General features: G+C 47.5%; 1 protein-coding gene across 5 annotated transcripts in view; it reads left to right on the top strand.

The window, feature by feature from the left end:
- The window catches only part of PRR14 (proline rich 14), a 419,901-nt gene that overhangs the window by 274,980 nt on the left and 121,496 nt on the right, over window positions 1-23,425 (top strand). For all 5 annotated transcript variants that reach the window (XM_069244395.1, XM_069244393.1, XM_069244396.1 and 2 more), the window contains 3 exons: window positions 444-1,578; window positions 15,329-15,503; window positions 15,592-15,707. In XM_069244395.1, the coding sequence (XP_069100496.1) occupies window positions 444-1,578; window positions 15,329-15,503; window positions 15,592-15,707 (1,426 nt within the window). The remainder of the gene's footprint in view (window positions 1-443; window positions 1,579-15,328; window positions 15,504-15,591; window positions 15,708-23,425) is intronic.

Here is a 23,425-nt window from a genome sequence, read left to right as displayed (position 1 = left end):
TACATTCTAGAAGACACTTGGAAGGCAGCATAGGACTTTTAGAATGTTTGTGCTTGGTTGAAAAAGTATTCCTAGTTTAGAGGCTTTCTAAGAATTGTAAGGCAAAAAGAAAAACTGAATATCCTCTTTAATGCTGGTTGTCAATTAGGCATGATACAGACCTTCTGTTTGGTGCCTTGATGAACCTATGGTCCTGAAACGAGGGTGTTTACACCTCTTCTGAGTTTTTACTCTTCCCCTGTGAAATAATTAGGAATCCATAAAAGCTGATTGTACTGTTGAGATGTGACTTATATTTATAGACTCATGGGTGGGTTTGGAGTGAGCTAATCAGCTGGTTGGAGGACGGATTGAGCAGTAGGTTAAGCAGTAGGCTGGGGGGTGGGAGGGTATTGGTAGTGTTCCCCTCTTCTGACCTTATGTTACTTATTTATTTTTTGCAGATTTTGCAGACCCGCATGTGGATAGCCCAATTGATGGACATACCTCACTTCCAAACCAGCCTGAGGAGAATTCCCCTGAGAAGAATTACACTGGGGTGGACTGGACACCAGTTGCTGAGCTTCTCCCACCCCTTGTCTCGGCACAGCGATTTCACAACTGGCGCCTTGCTCCTCTTTTCAGCAGCATGAAATCCAAGCTGGGAAGCTTTGCTGAGATTTTTCTCACCCCTGTGAAAAACAAGTTCACTGGGACCGGAGGAATAGAGCAGCCGGGCCCTAGTGAGGTTGTTCCTGGTGTTGCCACTAGGAATTTGTTTTCACAATGCTCACCTACCAGCTCAGCCTTGAAGGGAGAGGCCACAGAAGCCCCAACCGCTCTTGCTTTCCAGCCTGAGACTAGCCTGTGGACTCCTACTAGGTACCATGTGTCAGATTACAGCATGAGAGGGGAAGCAGACTATGAAATTCCTGAGTGTGCCAGAGGTACGGGAAATCTGCCCACTGTCGACAGCCCGTTGTCTGGACGAGGTGCCCACATGAAGAATGCCAGCCCCAAACCAGTCTCTCCAGCCACCACTCACTCCAGCAAGGCCTGCCACTCTACGTCAGAACGGAGGAGTAGGCACGGGAAAGCACTTGCCACCTGTCGCTCCTCAATTCATCATTGGACATCACCAGACCAGGAAGGGAAGACCTGCAGTAGCCCAACTTCCAGTACTTCTTCAGAGGGTGATACTGAAGTTGTTAATGCCAAAATGGAACTCGAGCTTGCTGCCACTCCCAAGCCCTCTTCTGTCCGGGCGTTATTGAGTCCGTGCCGCTTCTTGAGCCGCAGCTATTCTTGCCCAAACTTTACTTCTGTTGAAATGGATCTGTCCCCCACCTTCCACAAACCTTCCCGAACTATGAACTTGCTCCAGCGTCAGCGGCGACACACTGTCTGCAGTGTAGAGGTCACCCGGGAGCTCTCTCGCAACGTTTTGTCCCTCCCTTGCCTGAAGAAGGAGGTTTTCCCTTTCCCTGGCTCATCTGCCCACAACCAGCACTTCCTGGTCAGCCCTGTGGTGTGTTTATCCCACCTCTCTCCCACCATCCACGAATGCACGGATGCCAGCCAAGACCCATCTCACCCCAGGTAACTTTCACTATCTGTTTTCCTTGCCTTACACTGCATTTGTAAAGTTGCATGCATGTTCAAGCCTTAGTAAGGAGCATTCACTTTACAAAGTTACAGTGCCTACATAATACTTTGAAAGAATTCTACAAAGTGCCTGTCACAAAATCTATTTATTTGCTTTGGAATATGGTCTTTCTTTCAAACCCAAGTTATTTGTTTTTCACATGATATACAATGTACTTTACAAACACTGTACATTTATCCAGGACCTACTACAGAGGCCTTTGTAGCAACTGAAAGTAATTTTCCAACATTTCACATCGTCTGTCGATTCATCTGCTTCATTGCACGTTCTGAGTGCTGATGTCGTTTTCCAAAGATGTTCAAATTGAAATGTTTGTGAGGCTATATTGCACTATCTGAGACAACATTTTCTGGCTCTACGGTAATTACCTAAAGTCTAGATGTGCTTGCACCATTATTTCATCATGTGTTTAATTTTGGAGCAGTTTGGCAGACCAAACTTAATTTTAATTTTTAGAAATGGAGTCCTATTTCTTTCTGGATTTTTAAAAGAAAATGTGATCAAGTGTCCATTTAAATTGACACTACAGTCAGCAGTATTCTGAGAATTCCATCTGAATCCTTTATAAAATTAAAAGAAAGTAGCCAATGTGTAGCACGACTTTACATAGAGAGAAATCACACTATTTATAACAACTCCCCGCCCCCCCCCCTCCCCTTTGAATTTCCAATTCAAGAGGGCACTGGTGTGACCATTGTCTGGCACTTCGTTTTGAAGTTTACGTAAAACATTCCAGTCTCGTAAGGCCCTAACTTGTGTACGTTTTGTTTTTCCCTGATGGCTGGAGGAATAGGGTTTTTACTTTTCCCTCTCCCCTTATTCATGAGTGCAGCAAACGTATGGACTTGTCACTGGATAGCAGGGAAGAAAATCACTGCGTTAAGAATGATTCTATGTAGGATTGGCATAGACACACTTTCACTTGTAGAATGAGCTGTACCCTTTCCTAATTCAATGGGTTGACTCTCTGTAGTAAGTTAGAAGACTGCACAAAATTTGTGAATTTTAGTCTGCTTGGATACCTCTTGTTATGCAAGACCACATTGCTGGCAAAATGTTGGTTAAACTTTATAATCACCTATGCGTTGTCTAGGTAATAAGGTAGTTTATTTGTAACCACTATATCCCTTTATGGCTAAAATTTGTCTAGATCCTTTGAGTAAACCAAAACAAGAACTTGGTGGGTGAAATACTTCAATTATTCTTAGACTCTGGTAATTTCTCTGCCATGCATTCAGATACTTCTTTGAGGGTGCCGAGATGCGAGTCCCTTACTTGCTGTGCTATAGAAATGATTCTTTGACTCACTGGGGAAGCCAAACATGGTCAAAATCTGTATGGGGTAGCTTTTTCCTCCATCTAAAAGGTATATTGCCCGGCAGCTTGTGGGTGCCCTAGTCCTAATTGGGTAGGATCAAGGCTAACTTATTCATGAATGGCCCCTATCTTGAGTAGCACATTGGGCAAAACAAATGATAGACTGTAATGCTGTCAATAGAAATTGCAAGTCGCAGAGATTAATTCAAGCATTCTATCCACCACATTTGTTTACCTCATTGAGATTCTTAGAGTAACATTGCTCTTAAGGAACACTGTGTGGGACTGAACTTGCTGCTCACTAAAACATCCAAACTACAGGAAGAACAACAGTGACATCAACATTCCAAGATAAGTGCTGTTAACTGGAATTTCGCTTGTACCCTAAAGATGACCTCATAGTTTTTGATGAGAGCCAGTTGAACTCACAAAAATGAATCATCCTTTTCTAATGTTAAAGTAAAATTTGCTCACATGACAGTCAGTCTGAAAGGGTTTTAGTTAATAAAGCAAAAACAAAAAAACGAATAGCCTGTGAATCCCAGGTTAGTTTAACAGACTGACCCCCAGTAAATTGGAGCATGCTTGGAGGCAAGGTACAAATTTATAGCTGTACATAAGCAGGCCTGAAAAAGGACAGCATGTGATGGATTCAAAGAAAGTAGTAAGAGTACAGGTGCCCCTAAGACTAAGATCATGTGACCTTCAACTTGCAACAAGGATGTAAACATTAAGGCTGAGCAAAGTAATTAACATGTTTGAAGGCATGTGTGGCTGTAGATATACATGCTGTGCATACTCCTGCCACCTAGTGTTGAGGCTGAAAGTGTGCAAGTTGTGTTTCTTTGCAGAAGCATTTCGAGTAGCGAGGTAGAATGGCTCCTTCTCTTGGTGGTAATGTGAATGAGCATCGACTCAGTTGTTAGTGTTTTCTTCTGCCGTCTATTCCTTCACCGAGCTACGGGTCAAGACCATTATCGGGCTCTGTATGTTCGGGATTCACCCTCCACTTCATCTGTATTGTTTCAAACGTGTTCCCACCTTTGCTTTTCGGACTAGAAAACCTTAGCCCATCGAATCAGTGCACTCGAACCAAGGCCCTTTGGGTCTCTCCCTTTCCGGTCCTTCTTGCTATTTCTTTTGATATAGAATGCTCTGCTGATGGAATGGATGCCTTCCTGTTTCTGCCCAAGGGGCCACGCTAAGTACCCACAGACTGACCTTCACCAGGTCTACAACCTGTTTGTCCCTGGACCACAGAGAAGATGACTGCGAGGCCTGCCAGTTGTTTTGGTCCAAAAAGACCCTAGGAGACCTGCAGAGAAATACAGCGGAAAGAGGTTGACAAGAAAGCTGATATCATTGGACATTAAGATGTCGAGCACGAAGAAGAGGAGGAACTCCATGAGGCCTCTGCAGCTCAAGAAGGTGCCTTTCCCACCAGGGGCTCCACTCTGAACTAGAGATCGACCAACAATGCAGGATTTTCCACCGGTTCAGCCATCTATGTGTATCAATATCCCCGTCCTGTTACCTTGGGCCTGGCACAAAACACAAGCAGAAGCTGACCACTTTGGTGCCTAGTTTGACAGTTCCACCTTCGACGCCGACCACCTCGCTACCACCTATCTCTCCATCCACTACCTCACCATTGACCACCTTGGCACTAAAACAGAACACAAACTTATGCTCCAAAGATTTCCAAGAAACCACAGAAAGCTGAATTGACCACCCTAGTACAACAAATTCTACACAAAATGCAAGAGAAGCTCCAAGCCCACCAAAGGCAAATTCATATCCAGCCTCACATGGCCCATATTTTGGCCAAGACTGTAGTGCCCACACTGCCTCCATCCAAGCACCAACTTTCCTTTGGTGAGGCTATTGATATACTAGTACCTACAAAGAAGAAAAAGACTGATAAGGCCACCAGTCCCTTGCATCCTCCTACATCCCCTTCTCCACCTCCACCACCTCCTTTCCAGCTTCCACCTTCTTTACCCTCTCCTTCACATTCTCAGGGTGACCCACTAGATATCACTTCACAAGTGTCCCCACTTTCCTACAATTGGGAGCTTGCCACAAGGGATAAGTTTGAAGCACCACTGCCCCCTGATTCTTGGTCAGTCTATGACGTTGACTCTCTCTACCCTGCTAGATCGTCACCTCCTGGTGACACCACCTCATGTCACGATCTTATTGGTAGGGTGGCATCATTCCTTTTTTCCAGGTTCCATTACATAAAGAACCAATACAGGATGATTTTATTCTTGAGACCCTTTCCTCTTCACATATGGTAACACTAAGCCTCCTTATGCTTAAGAATACGTTGAGACATGCGTATGATATTCTTAAAGATCCTGCACGAACCCACATTATCACACCCATGGTCAACAAAACCTATAGGGGGTCATTCTGAGTTTGGCGGGCGGCGGTCGCCGCCCGCCAAACTTACCCCGCCGAATGACCGCTCCGCGGTCATAAGACCGCGGGGGCCATTCAGACTTTCCCGCTGGGCCGGCGGGCGCCCACCAAGGGAGCGCCCGCCGGCCCAGCTGGGAAAGGCCCTGCAACATTGAAGCCGGCTCCGAATGGAGCTGGCGGTGTTGCAGGGGTGCGACGGGTGCAGTTGCACCTGTCGCGATTTTCACTGTCTGCAATGCAGACAATGAAAATCTTGCAGGGGCCCCCAGGGGCCCCACGACACCCGTTCCCACCATCCTGTTTCTGGCGGTGAAAACCGCCAGAAACAGGCTGGCGGGAAGGGGGTCGGAATCCCCAAGCAGCGCCGCCATGGAGGATTCTCCCAGCCGGGGGTAATCTGGCGGGAAACCGCCGGACCCGGCTGGGCGGGTCGGAATGCCATGTGAAGCACCGCCAGCCTGTTGGCGGTGCTTCCGGCGACCTCCACCCTGGCGGTCATAGACCGCCAGGGTTGGAATGAGGCCCATAATGCCTCACCCTCTGACCCCATTTATACGATAGGCTAAATTCCACCAGAATCCTTGGTTGTCACCTGTGCCCTAAAAGTGCGAATTCCCAGGCAGTCAGACAAGGAGAATAAGCTTATTGATGCTTTTGGCAAGTGATTTGCAGCGCAGTCTGCCAATCACTAGCATATTGCTAACACCATGGGGTTATTGGCGAGGTATGATCGTGCCCATTGGAATGAGATGAAGGGACGACTCCAATACCATCCAGAGGAGCGTAGAAAGAGAGGGCAGGAGATTGTAGCTGAGGGACAGCTCATTTCCAATACTTACATCATATGTGCCCTAGACTCTGCAGATACTGTTGCCAGGGGCATTAATATTAGTATTTGGTATGTCATTATGTCTGGCTGCTTATATCTGGCTTGAGGCCAGAAGTACAAGAAGTACAAAAAAGCCTTTTAAATGTCACTTTTGATAAGGTTGTCCAGGCTCTGGAAAAGATGAAGAAAGACAGTGAAGTTGCAACATCCATGAGTGCACTGTAATCACCAAGCCCCCGCAGCTCATTTTGTCACCCCTCCTATAAGGCTGGTTCCAAAATAACCCCCATCCAATGCCCCCTTCTCACTCCACTGAGGGCAAAGCCATCCATCCCCTTCCAGAGGCTACTACAGGGGCACATACAAGGGCAACCACTCAAAGGGTAGAAGCAAAAGTATCTCCTCGCATAGTGCTGCACCCACCATAAAACAGTGACTCCCTTCTGCTGTCCCCCTGAACATTCCACACCTGTCAGGCCACGATTTAAACACTTCCTCCCCACTTGGCAATCCATAACATCGGATCAGTGGATGTTGGGCATTGTCCATCATTGTTACTGTCTGGAGCTCACCACCACACCTTCAAACATTTCACTTCGCACTCGCAGGCTCTCTCTGGAACACCTAACACTGCTCAAGCAGGAAGTTCAAGCTCTCTTACTCAAAGGAGCTATAGATCTCATCCCCGTACAACATCAAGGGTCGGGAGTATACTCACTACACTTCCAAATTCCCAAAACAGACGTATCCTTGCAGCCAGTCCTAGATCTACAGCCACTAAATCATTACATTCTGTCAGAGCATTTCCATGTAGCCACTCTCCAGGGCGTGATCCCACTTCTCCAACAAGGCGACTTAGTCTCAGGACTTGACATAAAGAATGCCTATTTTCACATTCCCATGCACCCAGTTCATCGCAAATAACTCAGATTTGTGATTGCAGGCAAACATTATCAATTCAAAGTCCTACCATTTGGTGTCACTTCTGCACCTTGGATATTCACAAAATGCCTAATAGTGGTTCCAGCACATTTGTGCAGGAAAAAGATCCTTGTTTTCCATATCTAGACAACTGGCTGATCAAAGCCAGCACTCTCCCACTCTATCTCCAACATACCCAAACTACCATAGACTTATTACATCAACTAGGATTCACCATCAACTTTAAAAAAGAAAAATCTCACCCTCAGCCTCTTCAGACTGAACCATATCTAGGGGCTACTCTGAACACACAGTTAGGGTTAGCCTATCCCGTCCAGGAAGAATACACAACTTACAAGTGCCAATACCGGCCTTTCAAGCCAATCAGCAAGTCAGAGTCAGAACTGTTATGAGACTTGCACGACAATGGTCTCAGTCACAGGGTCAACTGGAAAATCTAGTGTTGGTTGCCAGCCACACTCCTCGCTCTCTGCATTGGTGGAACAAAAACAAGCTGCTAGGGTGGGCTTTTCTCAATCCTGTTCCCCCACACGTTGTTGACCGCAGACACACCACAGACTGGTTGGGGTGCTCATGTACAGGATCTCGCAGTCCAGGGTCTTTGTGACACCGAACACTGGGATCACCACATCAACTACCCAGAGTTGCTAGCTGTTTACTGAGCTCTGAAAGTGTTCACTAATCACCTGACAGGCGAGGATTTCTTGATCTGAACGGACAACATGACAACCATGTACTAGTTACAAAAATAGGGGGGCTGGGCGGGCATTCTCTCCAGTTATCTTGCCTACCGCAGACAGTCTGGCGTTGGTATCTCCATGATAATATCCTTCTTATATGGAACATCTACCAGGAACACGCAACAATTTTGCCAACCATCTCAGCAGGATGCGGCAACGAGTACACGTGGGAACTCAGCCTACAAGTCCTACTCCCCTCCTTCCAAAAGTGGGGGTTTTCGGACATAGATCCATTCGCAGCAGCGGACAACGCAAAATGCCCACACTAGGCCTCCAGGTTCCCACATCTACAATCTAAAGGCAGTGCTTTGTGGATGAACTGATAAGGGATATTTGTGTACACTTTTCTGCCTCTCCCTCTTCTTCCATTTCTGGTTTGGAAGATCAAGCAATTATCCTTCACATTAATACTAGTGACTCCCACATGGCCCGTCAGCCTTTGCTCATAATCCTCCTCGAACTATCTGTAGTTTCTTATGAGAAGCTTCCCCTCAACCTGGACGTTTTCACTCAGAACCATCGAGAAATCAGGCATCCGAATCCCAAGGAGCACAATCTAGCAATCTTGCACCTGAGGTCAATTTATTAGTCTATCTCAATCTTCCACCTTACTCTATGGCTGCCGATAAACAATAATATAAACCCACTACTAGAGCATGTTATGCAGCTAAATGGAAAAGATTTGACTGTTATTTTCATCACATATGTATCAATCAACAGTAACAGTATCTATCCATTTAATGCAACGATACAAGACATTGTTTGTTACCTACTACCTATAAAGCCTTGCATTGCCTTGCTTTCACCCCCATACGCTTGCATTTAGTAGAGGTTGCTGCATAGCTTCAAAACAGACAACATCAGCCTCTGTTTAAACTGAGTTATTAAAGCCTTCATGGAAGTTCTTTTTTTTTTTTTTAAATCCCTTTATGAGAGATCTAACAACTTCTCCAATCGACAACCGAGTCACTGCATTCATTCCATAAGAATCGGATCAACTTCCAATAGAGAAAAAAAAGGGAGAGGTCTCTAGCAGAAGATGGGGGAGTGGGGAATTAATATCTTATTATATTTATTAACATGCGATGTAGACCTTCCATTAGCACAGTAAAGATACACCGGATTGCCTACCTCCTGTTGTATCACCTTAGAATATGTTACAACAGCAGAACTCACTCAATGTTTAAGTGTTCCAGGCGTCAGTCGCATCTGTGGTGCTTAATAACCAGCTATGAATGGCAGTGGTAATGTGTGTAAGTGACTATTTGTCCCTACAGGCCCTGTACTTCAGGCCTCCTACCAGGGTTCTGAGTAGAGACTGTGTTCTCCTATGCTAATGCCGGGATGTATAGTTGTGAGGGTCTCCGATGTGTAGTGCATTGCATCTCGGTCTGGTATCCACACGTGCACCCTGTGCCTAGTCGCCATCTGGACGATGTCTCTAGTGTGTAAGCCCTTCATGCCTGGTAGTGTCTCTTGTGAGTTCGGGGGTGGGGGGGCGGCGGGCGTCATTCTTGGCCTCGAAGTTATGAAGTTATGCCATATTCCTAATCACTTTATCATCACCCCCCTGTCCTGGAGTGAGTGGAGAACCTGTGCTTCCACCTTCGCCCATTTCAACAGGTCAACCAACCATTGATGCGTGTCTGGTGTATTCTGTGCCTTCCATTGCATTGCCAGAAGGCATTTAAACAGCACAAACGCGGTATCTATGCACCTGTGTATTTGTTTTCCTTTCTTAGACCTCTTGCGGACCCCGAGCAGACAGGATTCGGAAGTAGGGGATAATGAGTGACCAACCAGTTCCGCTGTTAAGGAAGTTATTTCAATGCAAGACCGTAGAACTGGTGGGCAGGTCTACGTCATGTGGTAAAAGGTAGCATCCGGTTCTCCACACCGTGGGCATTTATGGCTAGTATGTGAGAACATGCGCTGGAACCGGTGTGGGGAGAAATAGGTTTGGTGTAAGTAGTTTACCGAAATCGTGGGTTACGCGACACCTCTTTTATCATGCTGAGCGCAGTAATCCATGCAGATTGCGACAACGTTGTTGGGAGAACCCTGTCCTATCTCGCCCTTGCTCTGTTTTGAGCATCATCAGAGTTCCCAAGTAGGATACTGTACAACTAGGATGTATTGTGGTGCGATTCTAGGCCCGCTAACAGATTATGTAATATGGTTGAGGTTGTGGGTTCTTTGTCTCCGTTTCGCCAGACTCTACGTATGAGTTGTTTCAATGCATAGTAGGTTATGAACCGTCCTGGTCCTACTTCATAAACGTCTGCGAGTTCAGTATATGACATAATGTACCCCTCCTTAAATATATTCCCAATTGTTTGTATTCCCAGTTCTGGCCACGTGGTGAGCATTTAATTTCCACTCCTCTTGGACGGCCAGTAGTGGAATCCTGGGTGAGTAAGGTGAGATCGTGCTCCCATTTAGTATGTAGTGACGCCAGCACTTACGAGCCACGGTCATCAGAATGCTATTATGCCGTGGAGAGCTAGTGTAGTCCTGTAGCCACAGCAGTACGTTTGTATGACCCGGGCTGTCATGCACCAACGTTGTCTCTATACTGGGGAGGTTCTGTATCCATTTTAATGGCCATTGAAGTTGCGCTGCTGCATAGTACAGCTCATAGTTGGTTGTGCCTAGACCCGTCCTGTGCAAGCGGTAAGTATGTTTCCCCATATTAATCAGCAAACTATTCAGCGTTTTAAAAAACAAACGAGGGATAACTACTGGAAGGGCTGTGAAGTAGTATAATAGTCATGGGAGTATTATAATTTTCGCAGTCGCTACTCTTCCCAAAGGCGATAGCGAGCCCCAGAATGTTAGGGAGCCCCTACTCGATCGGATAGTGCGTCCTAAATTGCCTTCTTTTAGATCTGCTGTATTGTGGTATTTTTTGATACCTAGATATTTAAATGTGGAATTGCCCCATGGCAATGTATGTGTTGTGAGAGTTGATCTTAATTCCTCCGTGAGCGGGGTCAGTGGGAATAGACAAGATTTCGACCAGTTCACCAGATAGGTCCCCGAAGAGATCCAGTTGCTGCATTAGGTCCAGTAGCGATGATGTGCATTTGTGTAAGTATATCAGCGCATCATCTGCGTATAGAGATATGATCTGTTGTCTGCCGCCATCAGGTATGCCCCACTATTGTGCACGTTGTCTGAGCTGAGCTGCCAAGGGTTCGATCGCTAGTGCAAACAGCAGCAGTGATAATGGGCATCCTTACCTAGTGCCCCGCCATATAGGGAAACTTTCCGAGATGCTCTTGCCCGTTTTGACCTAAGCTGTGAGGTTAGAATACAGAATACCAATCCCTGTCAGGAATTCGTGGCCAATAAGTGGAGTCACCGGGTTGAAATGCAAGGCCTCACCAAGCCTATCGCTGAGTGCCAGACCGGTTTCCACACCTTCTGTGCCGCCAAAAATTATTTGTTCTAGTCCTTGGAACCAGGATGATGTTCTAAGAGCCATAAATATTGATCGAATTTAAAGGTCATCTGCGATGCATGGAGTCAGTTCTGGGCCAAGTGTAGAAGGGGTCGTGGAGACGCTGGACGAGTCTGAGTCCATGTTTTTGTCTTCGCGATGGGTGGCATACTGATTTGATACGAGCTGGGTAGCTTCTATCAAAGCCTGTGCTTGGCTCTCGGCCGCCTGTGCCCTGGATGGGCGTGATGTGATTCCAGATTTCTTCTTGCGCCGAGATCAGGGTGTGATCCATTCACCCGTTGTAGATTCATCACAGTGTGGTTTAACCAGGCCCTTGGCATGTAACCAAGTCCATGCGTCTTCCGGGGATGGGAAGATGTGAGTTTTCCCCCCCCCACCGTCTCTCACCCGGAGTCGTGCTGGGAACAGCAAAGAGTAGGTAATATTGCACTCTTGCAGAAGTTGTTTAAGCTTCGCGAAGAACCCATGCTTGCGTTGCACCTCTATGATGTAGTCTGGTTAAACAGTGATATTGTTTTTGTCCAACTGCCAAGGGCCCTGGGTCCTGAAACTCTGGACAATCAGGTCACGATCGTGAAAATTGAGGGTCTGTGCTATTCAAGGCCGAGGCGGGGCACCCCGCCGTGGCGGCCTGCCCGGGATCCAGTGAGCATATTCGACTGTGAAAAAGGGTGGCACATTATTTGCAAGTGCCGTGTCCTTCAACCGATGCTCTAGAAATGCCTCAGCATTGGGCATCTCCACTCGTTCCGCAGAAAACAGACATTGTTTCTCCACGACCGACCCTCCGCATCTTCTGCTCTGCGTTTCAGTGATGATACCTCTGTCTCCAACCGCTGCAGCTGGTTCTGTGGCTCTGTGATTTCGGGTCGAACCGTTGTGAGTGTGGTTTCGTTGTCGGACACCCTGCTCACTAACTTACTGTGATCCGCCCTAAGTAGGTTTACCTCCAGCACCAACAAGTCTATTTTTCCCTCCAGGGTTCCCTTGGTGTCCAGAACGGCCTGTAGGAGCTTGTCAAATTGAGTGGAGTTGGCCAGTAAGGTCTCGTTCATTTGTTGGAGGGTCACAGCATGGTCGCCTGCAGTAGTAGTGGGGAGTGGCGTTTCCCCTACTGTGGTCGGTGGCGGCCGCATTGGCTTTGGTTTGACCATGAATGTAGGTTACTCAGCCCTCCTCCTCACGATTTCTCAGACTATCTGTGGCTCTTCTCAACTCAGCCCACCGTCTGTATAACGCACCACCTATAGCGCGCATACAACTATGGGCGATGCAGCACCCCAGAATCTGACACTGGTGCTGGGTACTGGGAATCACACCTGGGCCCCTCTCTATGTGACAGTTGGTCCATTCAGCATGCTTCCAATGTGTATACGTGCGCGCTGGTTGGGTCAGCTTGCAAGCCCCTCAGTGCTCGTTTTGTCCCTTGATGACCATGTGACTTGTGTCCCCTATATGGTGCACCTCCAGGCACCCACAGGAAGCCTCGTACCAGATCCCATGGAGCCCCTACCTGAGAGAGGAACCCGCACTCCTGGGGTATCCTCACCTCAGTTCAGTTTGCGTTGATCTCGGGCCGGCCTCCAGGCCGTGTAAGCGCTCTCAGCAGAGTGCGCTTCATCCGCCCCAAATAGGCACACCGCAATCGTCTGATCCTTCGGCGTCGAGGTGGCCTGCTGCCATGCTGCGCGACCCTCACATTGGCGCCCGCAGGTCCGCCAGGCCCCTGCAAGCAAGTCACCAGTCATCCGTGCGACTCAACGCTGCTCCAGCCACTGCCGGGCCCCTCCTCTTCTGCCCAGCCGGGGCTCCGATCTACGAGGCCTCTCGGCTTCATCGCGCTGATATTAGCGGCGGGCAGATCTCGTCCCATCGGCTCCTTCCACAGTACCACAGGATCGCCCCGATCATATTCTCAGGCACGAGGGTGGTCTGGGCGGGATTAACTGCAGGATTGTAATCGGCCCGGGAGCGGAGCTGGTTAGTTAGCGTCCGCTCTGGTCGCCGTCTTGGCCACGCCCCCGCCTTCATGGAAGTTATTTAAGGGGTAATTCCTCCGCTGATTTCCCCTAGCACCTGCATGGAATCTTGACATTGTCCTCATAAGACTTATGGGTCCTTCGTGGAACTACTACACAATAGTAGCTTGTCTCCTTGCCATCGCTTCACTCAGGCGTGTCAGTGAGCTCCAGGCGCTAACCTTGGAAGAACATTTCTTCCAGCTACATAAACATTGAATAGTACTTCACACAACCCACAATTCTTTTTAAAGGTGATCTCCCACTTCCACCTCAATCAGTGGCATTACCACCCAGAATCAGTTGTGGAAAGAGCCTTTCATACATTAGATGTGTAAAGAGCTCTTATGTACTATATTGATAGAACTAGAGCGATTTTTCGTAAAAAAAACAACAACTTTTTGTTGCCTTTTCACCCCCTCACAAGCCCATTTCTAAATTAGGCATTGCTAGGTGGATAGTTAAATGTATACAAACGGGTTACATTAGAAGTCTAAAGAACTCTACCTACACCTCATAAAGCACATTCTATTTGCAAAATTGGGGCTTCAACAGCTTTCCTAGGCAATATACCTGTAGCTGATACATGCAAAGCGGCTACATGGTCTATACTCACACCTTTACTAAACACCGTGGTTTTTGAAGTTTCAGCAGGCCAACAAGCTAATGTTGGTCAGACAGTGCTATGCACACTTTTCCAAACAACTGCAGCCGGGAGAAATCCCAGGTGGGGTGGAAGGGAAATATTGCAAATCCACACTGCTTTGGGTGGGAGACACACCCTGGAAAGTGAGTTCGCTGCAAGGTTTTGGACTGTGGGAAACAAGTAGTATAGTTTACCTGGGGGTTGTGGTGGATGGATGGAACATTCAAGTCTTTGAGTGCGTACAAGAGTATGGCCCAACTTTGCCATGGTTTACCTTGCGGAGGCGACAGACTTCACTGCACTACATGACTCTTCTCCTTTAGAGACCCACCTCATGACTGTACCCTTGTGGAGGGGTAGCAATGTCTTCCACATACAGAGTACTCATTAACAACTGCTCCGATAGCCTTGATGGCCTCAGACAATGCTGGGAGCGGGATCTGGGTAACATGGAGGATGTGGACTGGGAGGCAGCACTGAAGCACTCACGCCGGGTGGCCATTAGGGCACCCTTCCATCTTATTTGGCTTAAAATCCTGCATAGAGTCTATATAGCATAGGAGAGATTAGAAAAGATGGGAAGAACTCCACTACCCTCATGTCTACACTGTAAAGTTTATCTGGGCTCATTGTCCCACATGATATGGGAGTGTCCAGAGATACAGAAGAAATATTGGTTGAGTAGTCTGAAAGTTCTGGGGGACATACTGGATGAAGAAATGCCACCTAACCCCAAGTTTGTGTTCTTTGGCATGCTGGGGATGTCATGGCCTGCAAGAAGATATTATTCTGTTCACTGGGCTTGGTAGTAGTGAAGAAGGATGTGACTCGGGTCAGGGTTCCTGTGATGGAACAATGGATTGCAGGTAATGATGCATGCATAGGGGCCGAAAAAGTGATAAGTACTGCTTGGGGATGTCTGAGCAAATATAAGAAAGTATACTTCAGGTGGTGGGAGTTATATGGTCTGGGGGATGGACAATCTGCAGCTGATATCGGACTGAGTGTGGAGTATGGTCCCCTTGGCCCTAGTGGGAATGGATCGGAGAATGAGGGCATTCATTTAGGGTGGGTGCCTCCCTTAATCCCTCTGTGTCTCTTAATAACACTGGCTGATTACTTTCCCTGTATCTTGCACCATTTATTGATACTCTGTTTACCCTCATCTCATTTGAATGCCTTTACGTTTTTGCAAATTTTCTTCTTTCCAAGTGACAAATGTTTGTAGTACACTACTGCTGTCTTCCTCTGTGTTCCTTTGTATGCAAGTTAGTAACACCATGCTCTTCTCTCTAATCCAGGCCTTGTTCCCCTTGCCTAGAAGACTCACCTGTACGATCAGAATTGGTAAGTCTGATCCGAGGAGGTGTGAACCACACAGAACTGACCAAGACAGCTTCTCATTCGAAGAAGAAGCAGAAGATTCGAAAGAGGATTCTGTCTGAGGAGACCTCATTCTCAGATTCAGAGTTAAAGGTAAAAGGTACACTCAAGAAGAGCTGGGATGAATTGATAAACTTGTGGAAGTACATTTTGTTAATTTGTTCACACTTTAATACCACAGAACATGGATTGCTCACAAGATGAAGGTGCTGGAAAAGTATCCCGCTTTCGCATTCGGAAAACACCAGCCAAGCAGACAACTAGCCTCACGCCAATGGGATTGCCGAAACCTATCAGGTAAATCACATCTCTATTAATCCTTCTCACTCACATTGTAGCTGCTAAAACATTTGTCGACATGACATTCTCTCTAGTTTTCACATCCTAGCAACAATTTTAAGCATGTAAACACAGCTATACAATTTTGAATTGTGCCTAGCAATACCGCCATTGCTGGACTGTGTGTAATATTTAGAGGCCTTTCATTTCTGACTACCCCTTTTCATCTAGTAGTTTTGTTGTCTTAATCAGCGCATTACTGAGAATCATGTGTTAGCTACAGTAGGCATTAAAGTGGTACTCTCTCCTTCTGAAAGAGCCCGATAAAGAGTAAATATGTTCTGTTGCATATAAAAGAATTGTTGGTGCCAGAAGGAACTACATAGTGCAGAAACTCTAAAAAAGCATGCAGAACGTCCACGTCAGCAAATTTAATGCCCAGCCAAAGTAAGCAAAACTATAAATATACTTGCTCCTATGTAGTTCCAAAATACTGAATGTTGCACAAAACAGTTAAACAGTAATCTAACACAAATCAGAGAAAAACTATAACTTGAGTAGCTAGTAGTAATAGGACCTTGAGTGTCTAGGCTGCAGTGACTGAGTCAGAAAGTGCAAACACAGAATATTTCCCTGAAATACTCCAGTTCCCTCTGGTACTGGAGATTAGCTTAGCTTCTTGAAATCCTCCAATACTAACAAACCTCAGTTGGATTGGTGCCAAAGTGGTGAATCTGGATTAAGTCTGTGATGGCATAATGCAAGAAGCAGTAATAATCTGCCTTTTTTAAGACCTGCTGACTCTAAAGTTGAAGAATGTAGGTGCTGGAGCACAGCTCCACAATTGAGTAAAGTCAGTGGCAGAGTGGCATGGCACTACTTAAGCAAACATCTCTCTCCTCCCCCCACCCCCCCTCAATGGGATGAATGTTTCTGTAGTATTAAGAATAGATTGAATGGTGCGGTGTGGTCTTCAACATGTCCAACAAGACATGACCAGCCACTGCTGCTCAGCTCCGTTCCAATACCCTGGCAGAATCCTGTGGAAAATTGTTCCATCCGAGCAATTGAAGCTGCCCACTGAGACATGACATTGCAGGAAACTCAGAGAGCTGTTCACCGCTAAAAACAGAGGTGTGTTTTTTGCTTGTCTGCCTCTGTCTGTGCAGTACCGCCAGGGGAACAAATGGCTGCCGCCATGTATTGATTGCTCCTCCCCAGGACCGCAACTCAGAGAGACTGTTCACAAAAACTGCAAGATGCATCCCACCTGATGAGAATTTTTTTGCCTAATTAAAGGCAGTGTGGGCAACATTAAAAACAGTGCGGTGAGAGAGGGGAGTGACAACAGGACACCTATCAGCCAATTTTCTCCCAAGAGGGAGGGGAGGGCAGAAGCGTTGGATATCTGGACCAAAAGGGAAACCTACAAATACGAGGCCTAAAGGAGGAGAGTGGAGAGCTCCGTCGATAAAACCTATGTAGTGGGTTTGTGGTCAACCCTTTTAGGTGAGCACTATCCAGAAGAGTGAATTAACAGCACATTGTGTAGGTCTACATAAATCACAGATGTAGTGACAAAATTACACGGCTGCTCTTAGAAAGAGGAGGTCCTACTCGCATCTAAGCAAAGAAAGGAGATCACCTTCCAGTGGGAATCATGTCTGATCACTCAGGACATTTCTTAAGCCGCACTGCAGTGACATAGAGAGCCTTCCACCCCATCAAAGGCAAGGATTGGGGAATGTTTAACAAGGATTCAGCTACATCAGTTCCCAGGGATTTGTTTTCTGAGGGGGACCCGAGAAGGTCTCTTGGTCCCCAGATTGTTGATCCATATGCCCGAGGGTATAATAAAAGCTAACTGGTTTCCCCCGGCTCTGGACACCTACTCCCAGATGTATATTATGTATTAAGAATTCTGTTTGTCATGGAGAAAAGAGGCAAAGGTTGCGTGAGATTGAATCACAAGTTCTAATCAACATTGAGAATATTGATATGTTGTTAACTAGGAAGTGACCATTGATCAAATGCTGCCGGACAAATATACGAAGAGGGTGGAAACAGCTGGGAACACCCAAGTCAATTTAAGTACAAGGCTTGGTAGTATTGCTTAATGTAAAAGGGCTAAATGGCTTGATAGAAAAGAGGTGTGGTATGTAAATACAAAACTACGTCACAGCCTGATGTTATCTGTCTCCAAGAGAAACAGACATAATCAGGTAAGTACACTTTGCAAGAGAAATCTTTACAGTTTAAAAAAGTCAACCACCAGTAGGTCACATCGGGAGGCACTGGAGCGGCCGGGTGCAGAGGTGCAGTGCAGTGTTGGGAACCCAGTGTTAGTGGTGATAGGTCCAGTAGGGCAGAGGCTGCAGGTTAGGGCTAAGTGCCCAGTTTGAGTCAGCCACTGAGTAGGCTCAGGTCTTGTAATGCTCGGGATGTAGGGGCACCAGTGGTCCTCTTCTCCTCGGTCTGGGGCGACCATGTGCAGAGTTCTTGGAACATCAAGTGTCTGTTACCGTTGCAGTGGAGGTGGCCCACAGAAACAGGCTGCAGGTATGGACTGGGGGACCAGTCCGGGCGAACCAACAAGTAGGCTCTAGTCTCACAAGCCTGGGGTTCACAGAGACACCAGTGGCTTTCTTCTCCTTGGTCCAGGGCGTCCAGGTTCAGAGGTGCAGTTGACCATCAGGGTTGTCATCAGTGGAGACAGTTGCGGTTGAGGAGGGCTGCACAAAGAGACCGCAGGCATCTGAAAGAATGTTGCATTGGGGAAACCCACAATGGACTTTGTCTCTGGAGTGGCTGGGGACCAGGTTGGCACAGTTGACCCTCTTCAACACGGGCTGGGAGGCTCGGGTCCAGTGGTACTGTCCAGAGGTAGTTTTGATGGACCAGAATCCTCTTCAGCGGTTCTTGGGTGCCTGCAAGGGAGCTACTCCTCTACTCCTCAGGAGTTCCCTTGTACTGGGGTGAAGACTGGCAGTCTTACTGGGTTTTTGGAAGGTTCAGCAGCTGAAGGGCGAGGTGACTTGGGCACGATTGATAAATTTGCCGTCAGGCTGGCAGGGTTGGCTCTTAGGCGGTTTTGCCTCTCTGGAGTGTCTGTCTTCTTCAGGTCAGTGGAATCTGATATCGTGGTGCCAGACCCTCCCCTAAATACTGGACTTTAGGGCATTTTGGGGGGTGCATGGTAGTAGCCAATGGGCGCCTTACCCCTGGGGTCACTACACCCCTCATATGACAGAGTTCCTATTTCAGCCAACACCAAGATGGCAGATTACTAAATGTGGGGCCCACATCAGGCAGCTCACCTTAAGGTTGGGCTGGCCAGAGGGGTGGACACATCTCCCTGACCACTAATTTTCCTGCATGTTCAAGTGCCAAATGGGTCCTGGGGTGGGTGGGTTGGCATCCTCTTCTTAGGAGGGAAGACAGATCTACATCTCAGGGGCGGTGTGCTTCTTTCAAGCCCCTGGCCACAGAATGCAGATTCACAGGTCAACATGTTGGGAGAGGTGCACTAACACATCTATCCATAGCATCAGCGAGGGCTTATTAATACTAGATGTTTTATGCCAAACATCCCTATATTCATTGAAACCATCAAGTAGATGGGGCACTCGTATTGACCAGTGTCCAGAACATGTATTTAAAACAGCTTCCCTGTTCACTCACTATGTCGGAGAATCGACAAAGACATAGTGGGAGCATATCTGCTCTTGCAGGTATGTCCTCACATGTAATATAATGCACCCCGCCTTAGATCTGGAATTCCCGCTGTATGGGTGACTTATATATCTTGCATGCAGTGTTGGGGGACATGGTACATAGGCTGTGTGCCAAATTGTGTGTTCATTTTTAGATGCACTAAGACACACATTCTTCACTGGAAGTCTGCATGCTAAAGGCTCAGTGAGCATTCAGAATAGATAAGTCCACTATCAAATACACCCCCACCCAACCCCGTGCGACTGAAAAGAATGCACTCAGGGGACCTCTGTCAGTTGCAGAGGTGGTGACGTCCACTGCGCATATGGCCAAAATGGGCAGTGGTAAAATCATTCTGGGAGGAAGTTCACCATATCCTGCAAAAGTCATTGGGTTACCCTATGCCGCAGGACCCAGCAGTTGTGATACTGGGACTGAGAAAATCAGCCTGGGTTCACAAGTATGGTATGTAGTGCTCCAGTGCTTGGCAGCTGTAAAAGTGACTGTTGCTTTGTATAGGAAGGCTGTTCTGAGGAAGGGGAACATGCCCCCGTAGATGGAGAGCAATGGAATTACTTGACAAATGATGTGAAGAACTCAGGAGGGTAAGTGTTCATGATGACATGCTGTAGTTCTGTCTGTATTGACTTGAATGATGGTCCTTGGTTTGACGATGCAAAGTTGACCTAAAGCAAAGTTGGGGAGGTTGGAATGGAAGTAGTGATGGATGTGGCAAAATTCAGAATAGTTCTTTTATGAGTGTTATGTTTTCTTAATAATACAGTGCAAATACTGTTGACAGTATTTGTATTGTATTATTAACCAAACAAAAGATATCAACCTCACTATATTTAGGCGGTCATTCTGACCGCCGCCCGCCATGCGGTCACCGCCATTTGGCCGCTCCGCGGTCAAAAGACCGCAGAGGCCATTCTGGCTTTCCCGCTGGGCCGGCGGGCGCCCGCCAGCCCAGCGGGAAAGACCCTGCAACACAGAGGCCGGCTCCGAATGGACCCAGCGGTGTAGCAGGGGTGCGACGGGTGCAGTTGCACCCGTCGCGATTTTCACTGTCTGCTATGCAGACAGTGAAAATCATGCTGGGGCCCTGTGAGGGGGCCCCTGCACTGCCCATGCCAGTGGCATGGGCATTGCAGGGGCCACCTGGGGCCCCACGACACCCGTTCCCGCCATCATGTTCCTTGCGGTAAGAACCGCCAGAAACAGGGTGGCGGGAAGGGGGTCAGAATCCCCATGCTCCATGGAGGTTCAGCCCTGCCAGGGGTATTCCTGCAGGAAACCGCCGGATCCCCTTTTCTGACCGCGGCTTTACCGCCGCGGTCAGAATGGGCAATCAAGCACCGCCAGCCTGTTGGCGGTGCTTCCGTTGCCCGCAGCCCTGGCGGTCTAGGACCGCCAGGGTCGGAATGAGGGGCTTAATGTGTACCCACAGTCTTCTTTCAGGCCTTCCACGAAGGTGCTAGCTGGGCCCACCTACAAACAATTTACAGTTTTCACTTATGGACCACTCTGAACGTGGCAGGAAATCACACTGATGTTGATGTCCTTCAGCTTCGAGTTCCTTTCTCAAACCCTGCAGATGCTGTTTGCGAGCAAGCATATCAAGGTTGAGGTCAGGACAAAAATACTCTGGCTGGGCCTAGGCTTAGTGTATTTTTCTTTATCGCTGTTCTCAAAATGTTTTCTCTCCGTGTTAGGGCAGATATCTCTAACATCACAGTGGCCACTGTTTCAATATTCCCTTTACACACTCTGGAGGGAAATCTAAATAAGTTTATCACTGGGTCTTTGTAGGAATCTGGCTCTCTATATGGAGCACTAAAAAGAAGTACACTGTGCAGAGAGTCCAGTGGATCCCCAATTGGTTTGCAGAGGCAAAAGTTGATGGGGCTAATGTTCTCTTTGGTGGTAGGGTGGGCGAGCAGTTTAGCTTATCAGAGGGTAGTGCTAAGCATTTGTTATATTCACAGAGTCAATAAATGAGACAAACACTCAAAGAATAAATCCGAGACAAGTTAAGAAAAATAATGCCTTTGTTTATTTATATATACGTTAAACCCAAGAACTTTGTTATAAGGTAAGTATGTTTTCAAGCTTAAATACTTTTTAGATTAAAAAATCAATGCTTAGTGCAGTTCTCAGTGGTCTTCAATGTTAACCTATTGTAGAAAACAAGGTTTAGCAAACACAGGGTTAGCAACGACTTATGAGGCCAAATTCAGAGAGTTAAGGTAAGTATTGGGCACTGATCAGACTCACACCAGCAAGTAACTCTGGACAGCATGGGGGCGGCCGGGTGCAGGGGTGCAGTAAGGTGTTGGGTGCCCAATGGTTTTCAGTAAGAGTTGGTCCTCGGTACAAACAGGCTGCTGGCTCTGGCTAGGAAGCCAGTCGGGGACAACAAGCAGGTAGGTTGTAGACTTCGGGTGCTCATGAACATATGTGCATCTTTTATCCTTTTTCTCCAGGGCCAACGGATGCATGGGTGTTCTTAGGCATCGGGTTTCTTCGTCCAGGAGTACTTGCTGTCCAGGGGACCTGCTTGTTGAGGCGGGGGACCTCGTTGGCACCAGTGACCTACCTCAGATGGAATGAGGAGCGACGGGTGCAGTGGTTGCTGATGATGTCTGTTTTTCTCACCACAAGACCGCAGAAGAGGGGGCCTGCGTGTAGAAGCTGCAGGCGACTTGGGGAAGTCCAAGATGGGTGAGACCTTACTGATCTTGGACTGTGGACAGCTGGGGAACCTTGCTGGTACCATTGGTTGGCTTCACCTCGGGTCGTGGACATCGGGTGCAGTAGTCACTTCAAGTGTCAGGTCTTTGCTGTTCTGGAGACTGCAGAGTCCTTTATTTGTTGCAAATCAGATCCTCTGCTCACTGGAGTCTGACTCTTTAGGGAAGGCCGACAGTCCTCCTGGGTTTCTTGGAAGCTCAGCTGCAAAACGACTCATCTTTGTGCGCATAGTCTGTTGAGGTCAGCAGGTAGGCCGCTGGGGCTGGTACCAATTCAGCTGCTGCTTCTTTTCCTCTTCTGCAGGTGCGACTCCTCTGTGTCCTTTTCTTCTTAGGTCATCAGGATCTGAGTTCTAGGGTTCATGGGTGGTGGCACCTAAATACCCAATGTAGGGACGTTACAGGGGGTTCCAGGTACCAGCCAAATGGGATGCCCACCTTTAGGGTGACTGCACCCTTCTGCTGGGAATTGGGCATAACCGTTACCCTAGTGACCGAAGTCCTTCCAAACAAGATGGAGGAATTTAAAAAGTAGTGTCAACTACAACTCATGAGTCGTGGCGGTGGGACTGGCATTGAGTGAGCACACCTAATCTGACTAATTTTTCCTCCTGTGCTGCTGCCAAAAGTGGGGTCAGGACAGGGGGGGTCGCTCATCTCCACCATCTGGAGAGACCTGGGTTGCATTCCAAAGGTGGCTAGACTTTTGAAACTCCCTGCCCTGGAATGTCCATTCTGCCTGGGTGTGGTGATAACACCCCTGCTCAGTGCAGGCTTTTGTCTCTGGCTCTTGAGAGTGCTGGCTCTCCTCTTGGGGGAGCAGAAACTCGTCTTTGATGGCTGAACTGGTCAGAACCAGTCAGTCTACCCAATAGTAGATGGTATGTTTTCAGGGGGCCCCTCTAAGGTGGCCTCTGTGTATAAGGCTGCCCCAGTGTGTGGTGGACACCTATGGTGTTATACATTATACTGAGTCAAGCCAATCCTTATTAGATGGTGTTATAGTGTCCAGATGGCCAGCGCTCTCTAGTGGTAGCTGTGGTGAGCAGCCAAGACTTATCTAGGAGGAATGTGAAACACTAGCAATACCACAGTAGTCACACAGTAACTTGTTACACATGAAAGGAACCACACAGTGTTGCAAAATGTAAGGTACTTTATTACAGGAACACCAAACTAGATTAATAAGGGCTAACCCCCTTCTGGAGGTAAGTGCTCACAAAATATACACATACGTATTGGGGAAATATTCCCCTTTCCTTTGTGCAG

Source organism: Pleurodeles waltl, chromosome 7 (assembly GCF_031143425.1).
Source record: "Pleurodeles waltl isolate 20211129_DDA chromosome 7, aPleWal1.hap1.20221129, whole genome shotgun sequence".
NCBI lineage: Eukaryota > Metazoa > Chordata > Amphibia > Caudata > Salamandridae > Pleurodeles > Pleurodeles waltl.
Note: the sequence above shows the minus strand (reverse complement) of the source record. Positions and strands in the feature narration are given on the sequence as shown.